Source organism: Corylus avellana, chromosome 6, assembly GCF_965113065.1.
Source record: "Corylus avellana chromosome 6, dhCorAvel1.hap1.2, whole genome shotgun sequence".
NCBI lineage: Eukaryota > Viridiplantae > Streptophyta > Magnoliopsida > Fagales > Betulaceae > Corylus > Corylus avellana.
Genome location: NC_142495.1, coordinates 22,079,766 through 22,100,692, shown reverse-complemented (window position 1 = coordinate 22,100,692; position 20,927 = coordinate 22,079,766). Strand labels below are relative to the sequence as shown.

General features: G+C 33.8%; 2 protein-coding genes across 3 annotated transcripts; one reads left to right on the top strand and one right to left on the bottom strand.

Annotated features, from left to right (window-relative positions):
* Positions 1–1,839: 1,839 nt before the first annotated feature.
* LOC132186087 (glycerol kinase) lies at positions 1,840–5,647 on the top strand. Of its 2 annotated transcripts, none has more exons than XM_088517317.1 (4): positions 1,840–2,270; positions 2,362–2,583; positions 3,228–4,194; positions 5,227–5,647. In XM_088517317.1, exons 1-4 carry the CDS (start codon positions 2,134–2,136, stop codon positions 5,470–5,472), a joined length of 1,572 nt encoding a protein of 523 aa, XP_088373443.1. In that variant the 5' UTR covers positions 1,840–2,133; the 3' UTR covers positions 5,473–5,647. The 2 variants fall into 2 exon arrangements, with proteins under 2 accessions (XP_088373443.1, XP_088373444.1); XM_088517318.1 differs by having other exon boundaries at positions 2,148–2,238.
* Positions 5,648–6,499: 852 nt separating this feature from the next.
* Positions 6,500–15,742, bottom strand: LOC132187726 (receptor-like protein 1). The gene is made up of 8 exons (XM_088517319.1): positions 15,287–15,742; positions 13,493–13,651; positions 13,316–13,390; positions 12,417–12,572; positions 11,930–12,085; positions 11,785–11,841; positions 9,047–9,142; positions 6,500–8,780 (listed from the first exon to the last, which is right to left on the bottom strand). The coding sequence occupies exons 1-8, from the start codon at positions 15,726–15,728 to the stop codon at positions 6,607–6,609; spliced, it is 3,315 nt and encodes a 1,104-aa protein (XP_088373445.1). The 5' UTR covers positions 15,729–15,742; the 3' UTR covers positions 6,500–6,606.
* Between the last annotated feature and the right edge of the window lie 5,185 nt (positions 15,743–20,927).

Here is a 20,927-nt window from a genome sequence, read left to right as displayed (position 1 = left end):
TATCGTATCAAGACATGCGTATAAGATTATATAAATTAATTTTAATACAACCCATTTAATTAAACGGGTCAAAATACTTAACTCTAACTTACTAATTTTATATTGAGTTCATATTGCTGCTAGCTCTAAATGTCGCTTGTCGAGTTTTGGTCGTGTTTAAGCATGTGTACGTATAAGACTATATATATAGGTTAATCTTTTTTTTTTTTTTGACATGTCCGCACAAAGAGGGGGGAAGGGATTTGAACTAGTGACATCCATTTCATTAAGTGTGGTCCCAGCCAATTGAACTACCTCTTGGGGACATATATAGGTTAATCTTAACTTAACTCATTTAATTAAACGGATCAGACACTTCAATTCTAACCTACTAATTTTGTATTGAATTTGTATAAAATTCACTAATAATATAAAAAATTGCCAACCCTAAATTGCAGCCGGTCCAATATTAGTACACATATAACTAGCCTTATCTTCCTAATTCAATTGTGGCTATACTTCTTAGGGAGCTTCTCCATATTTAATGCTCGACTGTTTTCTCTTGGTTGTTGGCCAACCAACTTGTACACTTAACTAAACTACCATTTTAAATGCCTGCATAAGTTGTTCCTAGCAATTAAAACTGATTCCTTTGGGACGGCCAGAATCAGTCCACTAAATCATGCATCAATAAGCTTTTATAATCAGAATATACTTTTTTTTCCCCATAAATTATTCAAAAAGAAAAAAGATTCTAAGATATTCAACAATGGAAGTGGTTTCTGACTTCTGAGTGGAGCCAAGAATGTTAAGAACATAACAATGTTGAGAAAAGCCAAAGAAAAATCCACTTCTGTTGAAAAATGCCACAAAAAACAAACGAGAATGATGCAAAATATCAATGTTTATATAGATTGGTATATACTTTCGAAAACCATTTTGTATAGTTTATGATTGTAGTTAGCTTCAAGAGATGTGAAAGGATTACAGGGCACTTAATTTTATTGTGGTGATTTTAATGGATAATATTATTTAGCAAAAAAAAAAAAAAAAAAAAAAATTCAGCAAAATTTAAGTCAGCTATAAATTGTAAGGGGTAAGTTATAGAGTAGTAGTGTTAGAACTTATACGTGTAACTTTAAAAATAATATAATTTTTAAAATTATAATTAAACTTATAAAATTTAATTAAATAATAATTTTAAAAATTATATTATTTTTAAAATGACAAAAAAACACAAAAATTCTTCTAATATTACTCGAGTCTATCCGCTTCCTAGCAAGCAGCCAACTTTGAATAGTATAAAAAAAAAAGAAAATCGGTAAAATTAAAGTCAACTAAGAATTTTAACAGGTAAGTCAACTAATAATAGTAATATAATGTTTAAAATTATTATTATTAAATTTATGATTGGTCATTGCTAAATTTTAATTAAATAATAATTTTAAAAATCACATATTTAAAAGAAAAAAAAAAAAAAACTTCTAATTTACTCGGCTCTATCCACTTTCCACATTTGCATCCAACTTTGAATTGTAAATGCGCGAGCGTAGCGTGCGTTAACATAAGCCCAAGTCAACGTGTCTGAACGAGCAAGATTCAGCCACGTGGCAATATATTTGGCGTCCTGAGGAGATACCACGTGGCGATGAAATGCGAATCAAAGGTCGTTGAGCAAACCAAGAAGTCCGGAGAGGTGAGGTCATACAGATAGATCTTGACGAGGACTTCGTAATTTCCGCCCAAATCTGATGGCGGAAAAAACCTGATTTTATTTACATATATTTACTTTTTTTTTTTTTTTTTTGAAATTACATATACAAAAATTAGTCAATATTGAAAGGCGATCATTATCTAGATGAATTATTAATTAATTTATGGAATTTCTTAGCCTAATTATTAACCATATCAATATTATAATGCTTGGATACACCCTGCCCCCATTTCCAACAAAAATTTCCTGCTAAAGCGTCGTCTTGTTCGCTCCACTCGCTGACTACTACATGAGCTCCTCGCTTTCTCGCTCTCTCTATAAATTTCCACACTCTGTTTTCTCTGCTTTTCTCTATTCGCTTTCTGCATAACACAAAAGAAAATTATACAAAAGAAAAAAAAAAAAAAAACAAGGAGGAGGAGAGGAGGAGGAGAAGAAAAATGTCAAACAAGGAGGCTGCGTATGTTGGCTCAATCGACCAAGGAACCAGCAGCACCAGATTCATTATCTACGACCGCTCAGCTCGTCCGGTAGGATCTCACCAGGTCGAGTTCACTCAGTTCTACCCAGAAGCCGGGTAAATTATCAAATATCATCGACACCCTTCTCTCTCTCTCTCTCTCTCTCTCTCTCTCTATAAAGTTTTTCTCTTTCTGGGTATTTTGCAGATGGGTGGAGCATGATCCAATGGAGATTTTGGAGAGTGTGAGGGTGTGCACTGCCAAGGCAATGGACAAGGCCACAGCGGATGGCCACAACGTGGACAGCGGGTTGAAGGCTATTGGGTTGACCAATCAGAGAGAGACAACTCTGCTCTGGAGCAAATCCACTGGTCTTCCTCTTTACAACGCCATTGTTTGGATGGACGTTCGTACCAGTTCTATTTGCAGGTATTCCTTTGTCCATTTCTGGTTTGGTTTTGTTGTTTGGAATTAGTTTTAGTCTCGGAAATTTGAGATCTTGGATTTTGTAATTCTTGGATGCTAAATGCTAATCAATATCGTTTTCTTGATTACTCTGGTTCTGTATTGTGTACTTGTTGCTTTTTGATTCTGACCAATGCCATTTCTTGGAATGAGTTGTTCTTTTTTTCGGATTTTGATGAATACCCATTCCATTATTTGGATAATATGATTATGAATTGGGTGCGAGGGTGTTATTTGTTTATGATTTTAATTGATACCCATCTCATCTAATTTATGATTATGCATTAGGTTTTAATATTTTCATGAGTTGGGTTTGAGTTATTTATGAACTTTGTTTGATACACATTTCTTGACATCTCTTGAGTATGAGTTGGGCTTAATTTATTTTCATGTCTAATGTCTATTTAGAATTCGGTTTCAGCTATAATTTTTTTATTATATATATATAATTTCAGACTATGAGATTTGTTCCGATGTTGTTCTTTACATATGTTTCGTATTTCACATTCTGTTCATTTTATAGTTCCCGTAATCTGGGAGTACCTGTTCGTCTTTTTCTGGATGAATTTGAATACTTTATTTGGGTTTTTCTGGTTTTAATTTTACAGAAAATTGGAGAAGGAATTGCCTGGGGGAAGGACACATTTTGTGGAGGTATGTGGTCTGCCCATAAGCACCTATTTCAGTGCACTGAAGCTGCTCTGGTTGATGGAAAATGTGGATGCTGTTAAGGAGGCTGTGAAAGCAGGGGATGCTCTTTTTGGCACGATAGACACTTGGTTAATCTGGAACTTAACAGGTGGGATAAATGGAGGAATTCATGCTACTGATGTTTCAAATGCATCAAGAACAATGCTCATGAATCTCAAAACACTTGCTTGGGATAAACCCACTTTAAAAACCTTAGGGATTCCAGCTGAAATTCTGCCCAAAATTGTCAGTAATTCTGAGCTTATTGGAAAAATTTCCAAAGGTTGGGCAGTGTCTGGTGTCCCAATTTCAGGATGTTTAGGTGATCAACATGCAGCAATGTTGGGGCAATCTTGCCGGAAAGGTGAAGCTAAAAGCACTTATGGAACTGGTGCTTTCATACTTCTCAACACAGGTGAAGAGATAATCCAGTCAAAGCATGGGCTCCTATCCACTTTAGCATTCAAGCTTGGCCCCAAAGCACCAACAAATTATGCTCTAGAGGGATCGATTGCTATTGCTGGAGCTGCAGTTCAATGGCTCAGAGACAGTCTTGGGATAATTAGTAGTGCAAGTGAGATTGAGGAATTGGCATTAAAGGTTGAATCCTGCGGTGGGGTTTACTTTGTGCCTGCTTTTAATGGATTGTTTGCTCCTTGGTGGCGTGATGATGCTCGTGGAGTTTGTATTGGGATCACAAGGTTTACAAGCAAGGCTCACATTGCTCGAGCTGTGCTCGAGAGCATGTGTTTCCAAGTCAAAGATGTGTTGGATTCCATGCACAAAGATGCAGGGGAGGGGGGTGAGGTTAAGAATGAGAAGGGGGAATTCTTGCTTAGGGTAGATGGTGGTGCTACTGTTAACAGTCTTTTGATGCAGATTCAGGTTTGAGCTTTCTGTGTTTCTTTTGTCATATTTTTTTCATTTTAGTTTATAGTTCAACATTACCAATACATCCTTTTTCCCTATTTTTCTATCAACGCCCTTTTTATAAAGAAAAATGCTAGGTGTACCAAATTTTTTACCAAAATGTTAGTTACCAAATGATGTCTCACCATCACATTTGAATTTGGACCATTTATGCTGCATGCTTTTCTCAAATTGTGGAAATCATTTGCAACCTTTCTGCTTGCAACATGATGCTAGTTTGAGTTGCTTTGAGTTGTCGACTGAATCTAATTTTCCTACTGCTTATGGATTCCAAATGAATAAGCGAATGAAGTGACTTCAAAAGGCTTTGGTTTTTAGAGAGAAATTTATTTTTTCAATCTTTATGTGTAAAAGGGTTTTGGTTCCTCAAAGTCTTGAACCTACATAGGGGTGGAATTAGAATTTTAGGTGGGAGAAGAAGAGAAAAGACATTTTAGTGGAATAAAAAATAATAATTTTGGAGGGCATCTAATAAAAATAGGTAACTTTTCTAAATTTTAAAATTTTGAGAGGGCAATAGTGCCTACCTAGTTCCGCCCGTGAACCCATGGCCTCACTATTCATCCTATTTTTATATTGGAGAAGGATTACATTTTGAATTAGAGTTGATTGGCTTCTTTTTTTCATAAATTTTGGTAAATAATCATGGGCAGCTATTCTATGTTATATATGTTTGCTTAATCATTTCCTTCAAGTTTTTAGCTACTTCTTTACGTTCACATATTTGATAATATGTGAAAGGAGTGGTCTTTCGGTTTTTTTTTTCCTCAACCAATTTTTAAGAAATTATCATTTTCTTGTTAAAGGTTCACCTAGGCATTCAGTTTTGATATTTTCATATTGCAATGTTCATTTGAATAAATATTGATTTCTTAGATATGGTTAGTGATCTTACATTATTATCCCGTGTAATCTAATTTTTCTTCAAATTGAGGGCTTCTTTTTGTGGTCCAATAATTGTAAATTTTGTTTATTAATGTTTTGTAGGCAGACTTGTTGGGAAGCCCGGTCGAGAGACCAGCTGACATAGAAACAACCGCTCTTGGAGCAGCCTATGCTGCTGGATTAGCAGTTGGTTTTTGGACAGAAGATGAGATATTTGCTTCTGAAGAAAAGTTGAAAACTGCAACTATTTTCCGTTCAACATTAAATGAAGAGTTAAGGAAGAAGAAGGTGGAATCTTGGTGCAAAGCTGTTTCCAGAACTTTTGACTTGGCTGATCTTTCTCTTTGATATACTTGTGTCAATCCTTTTCCATTATCCCCTGTTTTATTTTCCCATGTCCTTTTGTCTTGAGTTATGGAATGTTTAATGTTGGGTACAGTTATGTGAATTATGGAGACCAGAATGTATTGAAGTGAATAAAATTATAATAATGCTGATTTATACTGTAAAACACCAAATTATCAATGCATCCATATTATAATTAATTTGATTAATGTCATCAAAGTGTGGGTTTATCTTTTCAATATGAAAATACTCGACCATTTTCTTTTAAAATCACTGGGAGTTTCCCATTCTTATCTTTCTCGGTCTTGCTAGCTTTCGGATTCCCCATGACATCCTAGAGGAGGAACAAGTCATGAGCTAACTCTAATTTGATTGCCAGCACACACAACTCATTGCCAGCGCCCCACTCCTTATTCTTCCTGTCTCAGACAAAAAAATGTCTGCCTTCCTCCTTCTGTTCTCTAAGAACCGGAGATGATTTTCCTATCTCCTCTTCACTTTGAAAATAAACATGCTATTTTAAGCATTGGAGAGTATTTGGCTCCGGCTGAGGGGCTTTTGACGCTTCCTTTGTTTTCCAGGCACACTATTCTCACACTGGAGACGTCTAAGAAGATGATTGTTGAGGTAGCTTGTTTTGATCCCAAAAATACTCCAACAAAACATCAATTTTTAGAATGAAAAGACTAGGCAGAAATTATTAATGCATCTAAAACACCAAATTATCAATGCATCCATTTATCTGTACCGAAGTCGATCACTGTCTTGAAAGTTAAGTCACAAGTTGGAGTATCAAATTTGGGTTCGAGTACCAATTTTGTTTCTTCTAATGCAAAGGATTAGACAAATCGATGCTTTTTGCACAGCTGCTAGTTATAATTCCAAATATAATAAATGGTTTTCCGATTAGAAATGTATCCACAAATCACGTGTTGAAAAACAAGTTTATTCATACTATTAATAGTATTTTTAGCTATAAGAACAACATCCATCATCAAATGACAAGAATTACAATACAGAAGAAAGCAAGTGCAAGTGAACACCTTGTCTTATATTAGACCACAATAACCATTATTCATAATCAAATGTACGGCTATGATCACTACCACCAAAGATGTCTTTGGAATCTCAATATATCTAAGATTCTAAACAGTTTGACAATCTTTTTAAGGTATCAAAAACAGGATAATAACACCGGTACTTCAAATCTTCAATTAAATTAACGCACCGTTGTTGCCAATAAGGATGAATATAAAGAAGACAAGCTACACCCAAGAAGAAAATAATATAAGATCCAATAAAGCTTGCAAAGAAAACCTGAGGATCTACTTCATACCATTGCCCTTCACTTGCATTTGAAGATTTTGTTGGTGATGGATGTGACTCGTCTTCAGTGCAGTTATTATCTAATGGTTCTCCGCAAAGAAACGGATTTCCTTCATAACAACTCTTCTCAAATGTTCCAAACTGTGCTTTCATGTCTGGAACTTTACCCGATAAGTTGTTGCAAGCCACATTGAACACTTCTAGAAAGTTTAGAGCAATCAATGCTGGTGGAATTTCTCCACGCAAATTGTTGTGAGAAAGGTCTAAACTCTCCAATTGGGCCAAATTTGAGAATGTTTGTGGAATGGAACCTGTCAACTGATTGTAAGACAAGTTCAATGCAAGAATTGAAGATAGCTCTCCTAGTTCCTGTGGGATTCTACCTGTTAGCTTGTTGCATGACAAATCCAATCCAGACATGTAATTAAGGATGTTACCATGGTAGGAGTTAGACCTGTGTTTTGTTACAAATTCAACCGCAACTGGTTGACTATCTACTATGTTTATGTAATCTTCTCCAGTATTCCATCCGGAGAGTGTTTGGATTGTGGAACCAACTTCGAGGAATCCATTAATTGATTCGGCGGATTCATAGGGAAAATCATTACCTTGTAGTTTTCCAAAGGACATGTTATGAAGGCAGTGGGGTATTGTCCCAGAAAGAGAGTTCTTGGAAAGATCCATTATGCGTATCTTCTTTAACCAACATAGTTGATCGGGAATTATACCACTGAAATTGTTTCCCCCCAACAAAAGTGTTCTTAAGTTAGGAGGCGCACTGATTTGATATGGGATGCTGCCAAAAAAGTTGTTATCTCTAAGGTCCAATGTCAAAAGAGACGATGAATTGAAAATAGATTTTGGTATAGGTCCTGTAAGTTTGTTTCCTTGCAAATACAAGTGCTTAATATTCTGTAGATTCAAGCAAGAAGGTAACGATCCCGAAAGTGAGTTATCAGAAAGGTCTACTAATTCCTGGGAATTTAGTAGTCCACAAGGAATCTGACCTTCAAAAGAATTGTTACTCACTACAAGACGTTGCAAACTTGTCATGTTTCCTATCCATCTAGGAATCATTCCTGACAATTTATTGTTGCTAATATCCAAAAGCCCCAATTCAAACCATCCAAACTCTTTAGAAGGTGCAGCCGGTAGATCAAATCCTGTGAATTGATTATTGCATAACTTCAAACTAAACAAGTGGGTGCAAGAAGCAATCAATTTTGTTGGTACCTTTCCCGAGAAATCATTAAAGGACAAGTCCAAATATTGCAGGAAATGACTCTTGTCAACAATTGAGGACGGAGGATAACCTTCAAAATGATTTCGAGATAGATTTAGATATATTAAGTTCGGAGTTATCTTTCCAATATTCTCTTGAAGTTGCCCACCTAAGTGATTGTCAGAGACATCCATATACATAATACTCTTGCATCGATTTGGTGGCAAATGAAATTTACCCATGAAAGAATTATTCCGAAGATTTACCTCTCGTAGTCTTGTGTTGTTTTCAATCAACCAAATAGGGAAGCTTTCATTCAAGTTATTGTGAGACAAATCAATTATTTCCAATTCGCGCTGGTCAAGGAGAAGCTTGGGAATGTTTCCTGTGAGCTTGTTCAAATTACAGTTAGATAGCACAAGTATCTTTAACTGAAATGAGAAGTCCCAACCCGCAGATATTTCAGTTTCTATCTCAAGCTTGTTGTTTTCACTCACTAATAGAATCGCCTTAAGCTTAGAGTGATTAGCAAATATGTTGAATTGGAATAGACCCTCAAATAGGTTATAACTGAGATCAATGTACTCAAGTGATGTGAGGCTGGCTATCAGATATGAAGAGATGTTTCCAACGAATCGATTCCTAGATATATCTAACATTCTAAGAGATGTCAAATTGTTTAGGCATGTTGGAAGGATCCCTTCAAAGAAATTATGAGAAAGATCTAACTCTTGAAGCTTCTTGAGTGAGCACAAATCTGTCGAAAGGAATAACATTAGAAATGTCTATCTTAACTATGTTTCACTCTAAGAATCAACGAGAAAAATCAGGTTTTAAATATGGGTTTTTCAAAATGAAAAAAAAAAAAAAGAAAAAGAAAAAAGAAAGTGAATGGTCAATTGCTGAGTTAAATCAACCATGGTCCTTCAATTCACCTTATCTCACATTTTTAATCAATTGTAGATAATTTATTAGATTGGTAAGACTAACAATTTGCAAACACTTGATTTTCTAGTCGATTCTTAGCTTTTGGAAGAGTGCCATTGAGAGAATTGTAAGCTAATGATATAGCCTTTAAAGAAGATAGTGCCCCGATATATGGAGAAATACTGGAATTAGACAAACCTACTACAAGTGAAGAGAGATAGTGTCAATAAAATATTTAAAATGGCATACCGACTAATAATAAATAGAAATTCAATTTCGATTGCAACTTATTTTAGCCTTGAAATTAGATTACCAAATTGTTTTAGGGCATGTTTAGGATTATGTTTGAGGAGCTTAAAAGCGCTTTTAAAGGTTCAAAAAGCCTAGAAATGACCAAAAAGCACTTTCGGCAAAAGCTTAAAAATGAAGCTTTTGCCCAAAAGCTCTTTTGGAGTTAAAAGCTCTATTTATCAAACGCAATTCCAAACAAGCTCTTAGTTGATGATTAGAATGAATTAAGAGTCCTCGTCCTAGTTGGTCGGTCAGGTATGTAGATGATTTAAGAGTCCTATTTGCATTAGTAATTCTCTTTATTACCCTTCTATTAAAAGGGAGACCGTTAATGAAGTACTATGCTTGAGAAAATTATGTCATCGTGTTTGTCCAACCAGCAACCGCTGCCATTTAAAAACCAAAAGAAACCACGAACCATTCATTTGCGGAAGAGACCAAAGCTCCAGAAGAGAGTGCGGCAGAAGCAAGGTATGGCTTGAGGAAAGAACATCAGGAAACCAACAAAGATTCACTCTCGTTCCCGAAAACGCAGAATGAAGAATCAAACCCAACTATTATGCACATTTTCCATGACATTGGAAAAGGAGCTGATGATGCTTGGAGAGCATAGACGAATAGAAAAGAAAAAAATTAGACAAGGACAAAGGAGTTTTGTTAAAGAAGAAAACAGGCCACTTGAGTCTTCAAATGGCATCCGACACAGCAAAAAAGCTGAAATGAGAGTTATAATGGTACAATGGTTTATCCTGAGAGTGAAGTAGTTGACTTTTATAGAAAATGGAACAATTCAATATGTACGACTTCAGATGATGAATTGGGCCATTTGATAAAATCCCAATAGACATGGAAGATCCGACGCTTCGATTTTTATTTTCAGATTTCACGATGATATATATTGAATCAACAAATTAAGCTTGACGCAGTCAATGGGAATGGTGAGATTAAGCATAAGGAGCTTCTCAAGAAGACTGGAAAATTCTAGAAAGCTTTTGAGTACTATCCAGACAGTTTTTTGGGCACTATGAGAAAGAGGGGAAAAAAATATTAGGTTCCAGCTAGACAGCATATGATTCGCCGATGGAACAAGATATTCTTAGTGGCTTGCTTAGTTTCATTGTTTTTAATACTTTTTAGTACTTTCTTTTTTAATTGAAAAAAGTGGCATATGTTACAGTGTGAATGGCAGTGATGTAGCACATTAATGGATTCAACCAACTTTTTTAAATGAAGATACTAATTTGTCTTTTGTGCTTATCTCAAGGAGTGTTTAATCATTTTTTTTTTTTAAAAAAAAAACTAAGGTAGCTATTTGTCAAAATTTCAAACCACAAGGACAAAGATTACATTGATCCCTCAAACTTTAGTTTGGCTGATTACCTTGGATTGTCAGGGAGCCATTGAGCTCATTATAACTTAAATCCAACTTCTCCAAGTTTTCAAAAGCTGATAATTCTGCATTGTTAAACAGAACATAGAAAATTTCAAACATGAATATTGGAAGTTTCTATAAGTAATACGAAAGATCAATATACCTTTGGCAGGAAAGGATCCTCCCATATAATTCCAAGCAAGATTCAAATTCTTAAGGGATTTGACTGGGCTCAATGACTCAATGATGCTTTTGTCGAAATAGTTGGCACTAAGATCTAAGGTTTCTAAATTCTCCAATCTTGACAAGCTTTCCGAACCTGTAATAGATCTATTAAAAACAAAACTATGCAATTTGCAGTGTTTAGAAGAAAAATAGCGTTTTATAGCTTAAACAAATTTGGCTACTCTAGTGTTAAAGTCAACAAGAAACCGTAACTGATATGTAATGTTGATTATAATGCACGTAGGGAAACACACTGATGCATTTCATGTTTCACACAACTTTCTTTGCATATTTCCGACATGATGGACATCCAAGAACAATTGTTGTGATTCAAGTCAACATCAACAAAATGGGATCGATGTAGCAATACAATCTCATAATGTTTTACACTGCTTTTGTAATTATCTTCTATGAGCTACTTGGGTGGTTTCTATTTTGCATTTGTTATCGTGTAGGGTAGACTAACTGCAATACTGATGACAACATATGGATCCTTAACAATTTAGGATTTTTGTATTGAATATTAGTGATTGATTGAGATACAATAAACATCATCCCAACCCTACACTTGCAGTTGTAATTGAAATTATATTCTTTTGATCGCAAACTTTATAGCCTATGTGGTGGTTTTCTATTTTTGGTAAAAAAAAATTAAGATAGATTTATGTATAAATTGGAACAAAGAAGAATATGGTATAGTTTTCCATTATTTTGCGTGGGGAAGAAATCTATATAACGTTTCCTAAAATCTTTGAGCAGTAAAAATTTGAAAAAAATAAAAAACAAAACAGAGGATTGAATGCAGGTGGAGAAAATTGTGACTTGTGTCATAAAATAAATAAGTAGTTTAATAGAAATATGAAAGATGTGTGTAAAAGGGTTATGAAGTAATTGAAAATTTCAAACTTAAGTGTGTGTGTGTCTCTCTCATTACCTTGGATTGTCAGGGAGCCATTGAGCAAATTATAACTTAAATCCAACTTCTCCAAGTTTTCAAAAGCTGATATTTCTACATAAAGCAGAACAAAGAAAATTTCAAATATGATTGTAACTGCTTCCAGTTTCTATAAAATAATTCTGAAGATCAACATATGTACCTTTGATTGGAAAAGATCCTCCAATGATGTTCCTTTCAAGATTCAGATTCTTAAGGGATTTGATTGCAGGCAATGATTCTATGATGCTTCTGTTTAAATGGTTGAGATTAAGATCTAAGGTCTCCAGGTTCTCCAATCTTGACAAGCTTTTAAAACCTGTAGTAGATCTATTAAAAAAGAAAAAAAAAAAGAAAAAAAAAAAAAGAAAAAAAAAGCAAGTATGCAATTCGTAGTATTTAGACGAAAAATAGTATTTTACAGCTTACTAACTAGATATGCACAATCCAAACTTTTGGACAACATCACTTGATAATCACTAGTATTTCGTGATAATTATTTTAAATCAAGAATATATGTTCAGCTTTATGGGATGTAAGTCTGCTTGTAAGAGATACTAAAGAAGTGACCATATAATTACGGAAAAAGTACAATTAAAGAAGCTTTGAAATGATGATCATAAATATAAAGGGAAGCGATATTAGATTACCTGTAGTTGTATTGCACCATCCCAAATAATTTCTTCCAAGACTCAATGTGTTAAGAGACGCAAGTCCACTTAGAGATGGTATAATGCTACAATCAAAGGAATTATAACCAAGGCTCAATATCTCCAACTTTGGAAGTAGTACTAGCCTTTCAAAACCTGGAAGAAAATGATTGGAAGACACAAAAAAGAACCCCATCTTATGCTTCAATACAAAAAATTCAAGATTAATTTGATAGAAATATTCAATTTCAAATTGATTTTCATACTCTAGCTTGAACCTTATGATTGATGCTTATAACCTATGGTTATAGAGAACTTGTCAAATTGTGCATTCGAATGAAAATTAGTAAGAAGTAAGTACAATGGAAGGTATCAAATTGTGCCTTCAACAGAATTTGTTCTCTATATGTGATGAATAATTCTACAATACATGCATGCATGCCATCAATAGATAATAAATATGTGAACATAATCCCGGAATAAGTACTATTAAAGAGAGATTTGAAATGATAATAATAAATATAAAGGGAAAAAGGCCGGCTATAGTAGTAGAATAGCTTCCAATGTATTCCAAAGTTCAAAAGAATTCCTTGCAAGACGAAATGCGTTAAGGGACATAAGTCAACTTAAAGATGCTATAATGCTATAACCAAGGTTCAATATCTCCAATTTGTGAAGTAGTACTAGCCTTTCAAAACCTGGAAGAACATTATTGGAAGACCAAAAAAGAATTCCATCATATATATATATGCTTCAATACAAAAATTTCAAAAGCAACTCGAGCAACTCGATAAAAATTTTTGGAGTGATCCATTCAAATTGATATTCATGCTCTTGAACCTTATGATTGATGCGTCTAACCCGCGGTTAAACTACTCTCTCCATGACAGAAAACTTGCCTTGCAGTGGTAGGGAACCATTATAGTAATTCGAGCTTATATCTAGCTTGTTCAAGTTTCTCAATGCAATTAACTCTGCATTTCAAATTAAAGATAAATGAAAATTAGTAAGAACCAAGTGGAATCAATGTATCAAACTATAAATTCTCTCATAAGATATAAGATAGAAGAAATCGCCTTGAGCAGGAAAGTATCCTTGCAACTTATTCTGAGTAAGAATCAAAGTTTCAAGCGATGTCACTGCACCCAAAGACTGTGGAATACTAGTATTATCAAAGTAGTTATAACCAAGGTCTAGAATTCTCAGATTCCTTAAGCTTGACATCTTCTCAAATCCTACAAAAGAGAAAAAGAAAAAGTTACTGGTTGAATGAGGAAAATTAATTAAAAAAATGATGCTAATTGTCAACGGCGTTTGTTCGCTACATAATTCTTGTACTATGCTTCTAAAATATTCATACAATACATGCATGCCTTCAGACTTCAGTACGTATATGTGTAACAACCCATGACCATTCGTCTAATGGAATGCAAGAGTAATCTAGTTTTACATTAAATGGCTTTCATTTCATTTTAAGTATTGTGGATTTACTTAACATGGAAATTATCCAATGGTTTACTTGGAAGTGTAGAGGGTGAAGGAAAATACAGAAAAAGGATAGGAGGAGAGGGAAGTAGAAAATTTTATTTTTATAATAACTTCAAAGATATATGTTTTCATATATGTTTTAATTTTAATTTTTTAATAACTTCAACGTTAAAAACCCTGTGGGGAGGAGGGAGCGCTTGCTTCCCCCTTTCCCCTCTCCCCTACTGGACCTACTCCCCTCTTCTTTCCTTCCTCTCCCCTTAGCTTATGCTGCCCTGCCTCCATCCGTCCTCCACCATGCTGCACCGCTCTTCTCCTCCCCATAATCAATTGGGCTTTAGATCTAGTTTTTCAAATCTAGATTTAGTCTACTTAACTGGTTTCGCTCAACCACGTGTCGGCCAAACGTGCTCCCTGGCTCCTCAGCTGCCCATTGGCGCAAAACAGCTCCATCTCGTCCATCACACGCTGGCCAGTGCGCTTCGCCTCCCTTGCCCCGGCTGCTGTAGCTATTTGCTGGCTTTTTTATTTTTTTTGAATAAGGGTTTGACTTTTCCTTAGATATACTTTCATGAGCAATCTCTGGGGTGCAAGTTTTTATCCTGACCTTTGAGTCGAAGATGATTAGTTTCGGTGTGAGGGTCTTACTCCCATAACCGAGAAAATCAAAGTTAGGAATATGAACTACCTATGTATTAGATTGAGTCTGCTTGGAGCAAATCTATTCTATAACTGAAGTTTAAACATGAGTTAGTGAATGTTAAAGTTATAAATATGACTTGATTATAAGATTTTTATATTTGTCTTTATGACATTGTAACCATATATATAGCTTTATTGTAAAAAAGACCTCGTAGCTTGTCAAAAGGCCTCCTGATCTCATTTTATTTTTCTGGAGGTCTTTCACTTTTTTTCCATCAATATGGTCCCTCTTGGAGTGGAATTTATCCAAGCACTATCAAATTCACAGACAACAACATCAGTAAAATGTGATGCTTAACCATTCAGACTGACAATATATATGTGTATACTCCAACTCCAAGGCTGAAGAAGGTCCGACCCCTGGCTGTAATTATTAATATAATTCAGAATCACGCGGGACAGCCGTGATTCAACAGAAAATACCAATTATAAAACTTTATAAATTAATATTCGTAATTAAAGAGGTAAATCCGACCCCTGCAATTCTTAATTTTATCACCCAAGAGAACAAAAGGGCTCAAGGAAATCTTTTCGCTTTTTATTTCTTTTTGGGTGGAGGGAATTAGCTAGAATAAAGACGTTCATAATATAATTCTTCGATCTGCCCCTGTTTTTTATGGAGGGGGTCGGTGGTATGTATGCATAAGAAAGGAAAAGCAGAGGGGCGGGAGAGAACATACCTTCATTTGGTAGGCAACCACCAATTGAATTGGCGGATAGATTAAGACTTTTTAGCTCCTTCAATGGCACCAACATTGACACGTTTAGCAACCAACGGTTCTCATCATAACTATCTGGATAGTAATAAAATAAATCACGATTTTCATAGTAATCAGGATCATGGTTTAAGTTGTAGAGGGAAAGGTTGATGACGTGAGAGTTGGTGGAGTTGCACGTGACCCTCTCCCAACGACAACAATCACTCTTTGCGTCGTCCATCCATGAGGGAAGAACATCTGCATGAATAATATTGGATTTCAGAAACGCCTTCAGCTCAAGCAGAGCAATCCTCTCTTCATGGAAGCAGCCTCTGTGCTGATGAAATTGAAGAAACACAAGTAAACCCCACAGCAAAGCTTTCACAAAACTAGGCCACTCCATTCTTGACAAAAATTGTTTCATTATTTTGTAACTATATAATAAACCAGTGTACACCGAAGGGAAAGGCCTCTCATATATATAGGTATATACAAGTTTGACGGTTTCATTTCCGAATCCATGATTAATGGGTCCACAGAAAAAAGTTGTTTGTCCAAAAAATTATTTTCTCATGTGTAGAGGCGTGTGCGTGTCTATAATAATGGATAGTGTCTTCATTTGCTGAATCACTATTAAGCCGTGTCCTATTAATGTAACATGGTTAATAAAGAGAATTTAATTATCCTAATTTAAATATTTAATTTTGAATGTTTAATGTGAAAACCAAAATATATATGTGCTTATTCCTAATTTTTTTTTTCCCTTCTTCTAGGCGTAGATCGTAGGCTTGTAGCTAGAGCCTTGGTAAATGTAAAATCCTATTAAAGTTATAAATGATTTTTTATTTTTTTTCAAACAAAAGACTTGCGTGAGATGAGTGATTCGCACGTGGAAGATTCGAAGGCATCACTGGGTAACTCAACGACTAAATTCAAAAAGAAAACAAACTTTTGATTTTGTTCAATGACTTACTTTTGTAGTTTATATACATGGCAACTGAATTCACCATTCGTTAGGCTATTCTATCTAAGACTGACTTGGTAAATTGAGATTGGTTTTGTAAAATTGACATGCCAGAAGATTGTCTAATTGAGATTGGATTCGAAAACTATAGACAATCTCGTGGCAGTTCATATTTTAAGGAGTGACATTATAAGTATCACATAAATTTTTATATCAACTTGTAAATAATTTATAGTAAAAATTGATGGTACTACTCTAATACTACTATAAATGAAATGTCATGATCTAATCAACCCATCAATGGTAATTTTCGAAAGTACCATTTGGGTATTTTCTGTTTGGGTGGGATGTGTCCAAACTAAAAGAGGTCAAGTCATAAGTCGGAGATCTAAGTAATTTTTAAAGGACAAAGTTTTCCTTCAAATTGGGTTGAATGAATTTTCTCTAACCTAATCTATAAAAATGACATGTGTCCATTTTTTTTAATAGCATGTAAGATGCACATGAATTTTTAATATATTTTATTCCAACATTGTCCCTGCTATTAAAAAAACATGTGATTTTCACATGTTCAAGGAACACATGTCATTTTTATAGAATAAGTTTGAGAAATTTTCTCCAACCTAGTTTTGAAGAAAACTTTGTCCATTTTTATAAGAAAGAATTTTAGTACTAGCTTCCTCGCTCAAACAATGAGCACTGCTTTTGGAATCTGACCTAAAGCAGCAACTTTCACCCATTGTGTTGGTTTTTCCTAATTAAAATAAAATCATAATGGAGTTATTCAATGCTAGTGGATCTTTTTGGGAAGTGATTGTTCAATCAAGAAATAGGTTTTAAGTTAGTAGAATGTCAACAAATAACTCTTAAAATTTTTTTAAAAAATATGTGAGATATGACACTTAATTGTCCCATATTGAAGTAGTAGATTGAATGAAATTTAATTTGGAGAAAATTTATGTCATTTTTTACAAATTTTGGGGATCTCAATCCTCTCTTTGCTGGATTGGGATGCTCTCCAGTCCATTTTGGACTGGAGAGTATCCAGTTAATGGCCAGAATCTCTCTAGAGAGATCCTGAGGCAATAAATTGGACATTTGTTCCATTAATAAAAAAATAAAAAAATATTATATAGATTTTAAAAATAATTAAAAATTAAAAATAATGGGGTGACCGGTCACCCCCAACGGCCAAATCTTAAAAAAAAAAAAAAAAAAAATTGTTTGGTCCTTGGGGGTGGCTGAACCACCCCCAAGCCCATTGGGGTGGCTCCCAACTAAAATAGGGTGGTCCGGCCAACCCTTATGGCCAAGATGGGGTGGGCAACCACCCTTTATTTTTTTATTATTTTTTAATATGAAATAATATTTTGTTATTGTTTTTTTTTTTAGTGAAACAAGTGTCCCATTTGTGGCTCTAATGAACTGGATATTCTCCAGTTTATTTTAAACTGGAGAGGATCCTATTCTCTCTTTGCTCTCTTCCTTCAACATTAAGTGCCAAATACCATTCTCTTTGAGCTCCATCTATTGCCCCCTTTGAAAATAACATTCATCTGTGCCCTTGATTAATCAATCCCCTTCAAAATGACCCATTGAGTCTAAATCCTTGTGCATTTATGCAGTGGCGGAGCCAGCCATTTTATATTGGGGGTGCCACTAAAATTTTTTTTGCATCTTACAAATTTTCTTTACCCTAAAAGTTTGGTAATTCACACAATATATGTATTACAAAAAATACCTATAAAAGTTCATAAATATGTGCTCAAATTGATATATTAAAAATGTAAAATGTTGACATTATATCAAAAAAAAAAAAAAAAATGTCTATAATTTTTTGAGGGTGCCGTGGGTTAAAACAATTTTTTGAAGGTGCCGTGAGTTAAAACAAAAAAGAATTTTGAGGGTAAAAAGAATAGAATTTTTTGTAAAAAGATTTTTTTTATTTTTTATATTTTATTTTGAGGGTGCCGTGGGTTAAAACCAAAAATAAAATAATAAAATAAAATTAAATTAAATTAAAATCGGCACTCCCAAGGGGCAACGTGGCTCCGCCACTGATTTACTTTTTATATCATATCATTTATTTTTTACTACTATTCAAATAAAGAAATCATTACAAAACAAAAATTTTCACTTTTCAATATCATTATTTTTACTTTTCTATACTAATTATTATTCTCTTTTTTTTTTTTTTTTTTTTTTTTTTTTTTTTTTCCACAAATTGATAACAAACAACTCCTAGGTTTCGTTTGGCAAAGGCCTTTGAGACTTGATACTATTATCTTTCTTTTTCATTTTTTCAACATTCTTACTTTTTAGATTACACCAATCACTTTTTATTACTGTTAAAAAAAAATCATTACAAAACAAAAAATTTTCACTTTTTCATACAAAACATCCATACTTTTTCATTTTTCCAAAAAAAAAAAAAAAAAAAAAATCTTATATATATTTTTTTACGTCAAAAAAATATATTTCCACTAAAACCTCTAAAGCCTTTAACAAACAGAAAGTGAACCAATTATATACACACATTTCATTCCCTTGTTTGACAAGTTGTGTTGGTATGTGAATAGAATAAACGTGAGTGGCATTGGTCTCCTGTTATCACTCATTTCTTGAAATTATTTTTTACTGCAATAATCGTATTGAACATGACTTTTAAAAAAGAAGTCCACTACCCCTGTGAAAAGGATAGCACGAAAGAGGACTGTGAAAAGTATATGCACGAAAGAAGTCCTCCACTGTTTCGTGCCTCACGAAAGAAGTCCTCCACTATAGGTGGTAGAGTCAATCAATTTATATTGGATGTGACACTAAATTTTTTTTTGCGTCTTAAAAATTTTTTTTACCCTAAAAATTTGATAATTCACACAATATATGCATTACAAAAAATATCTATAAAAGTTCATAAATATGTGCTCAAATTGATATATTAAAAATATAACATGTCGACATTATATCAAAAAGATAAAAATACAAAAAAAAAAAAAATTGTCTAGAATTTTTTGAGGGTGCCGTGGGTTAAAACAAATTTTTGAAGGTGCTGCGAGTTAAAACAAAAAAGAATTTTGAGGGTAAAAAGAATAGAATTTTTTGTAAAAAGATTTTTTTTTTCTTTATTTTTTATTTTGAGGGTGCTGTTGGTTAAAACCAAAAAAAAAAAAAAAAAAAAAATTTAAAATCCGTGGGGGTGCCGTGGCACCCCCAAGGGGCAACGTGGCTCCGCCAATGATTTACTTTTTATATCATATCATTTATTTTTTACTACTATTCAAATAAAGAAATCATTACAAAACAAAAATTTTCACTTTTCAATATCATTATTTTTACTTTTCTATACTAATTATTATTCTCTCTTTTTTTTTTTTTTTCTTTTTTTTTTTTTTTTCCACAAATTGATAACAAACAACTCCTAGGTTTCGTTTGGCAAAGGCCTTTGAGACTTGATACTATTATCTTACTTTTTCATTTTTTCAACATTCTTACTTTTTATATTACACCAATCACTTTTTATTACTGTTAAAAAAAAATCATTACAAAACAAAAAATTTTCACTTTTTCATACAAAACATCCATACTTTTTCATTTTTCCAAAAAAAAAAATCTTATATATATTTTTTTACGTCAAAAAAATATATTTCCACTAAAACCTCTAAAGCCTTTAACAAACGGAAAGTGAACCAATTATATACACACATTTCATTCCCTTGTTTGACAAGTTGTGTTGGTATGTGAATAGAATAAACGTGAGTGGCATTGGTCTCCTGTTATCACTCATTTCTTGAAATTATCTTTTACTGCAATAATCGTATTGGACATGACTTTTAAAAACGAAGTCCTCCACTACCCCTGTGAAAAGGATATGCACGAAAGAGGACTGTGAAAAGTATATGCATGAAAGAAGTCCTCCACTGTTTCGTGCCTCACGAAAGAAGTCCTCCACTATAGGTGGTAGAGTCGGTCATTTTATATTGGATGTGACACTAAATTTTTTTTTGCGTCTTAAAAATTTTCTTTACCCTAAAAATTTGATAATTCACACAATATATGCATTACAAAAAATATCTATAAAAGTTCATAAATATGTGCTCAAATTGATATATTAAAAATGTAACATGTCGACATTATATCAAAAAGATAAAAATACCAAAAAAAAAAAAAAAATTGTCTAGAATTTTTTGAGGGTGCCGTGGGTTAAAACAAATTTTTGAAGGTGCTGTGAGTTAAAACAAAAAAGAATTTTGAGGGTAAAAAGAATAGAATTTTTTGTAAAAAGATTTTTTTTTTCTATATTTTTTATTTTGAGGGTGCCCTGGGTTAAAAAAAAAAAAAAAAAAAAAAACAAAAAAAAAAAATTAAAATCCGTGGGGGTGCCGTGGCACCCCCAAGGGGCAACGTGGCTCCGCCACTGCATTTATGCCCACCTGCGAGTGCCAACACCCATTTTCCAATTCAACCCTTCTAATCTCAACCTTCCAATCTCCCCGAATTTAATCCAAATAACCGTCCATAATTTTTACAACTCCAGACTTTCAAAGTGTGAAACACCGAGGGTCCACCTAACTAGATTTTTGGCAAAACAGTAAAGAGGAGCTTAGAGACTTAGAGTAAGTGCAGGTCCATTTATAAGATAGTACTATGATAGAGAATGGA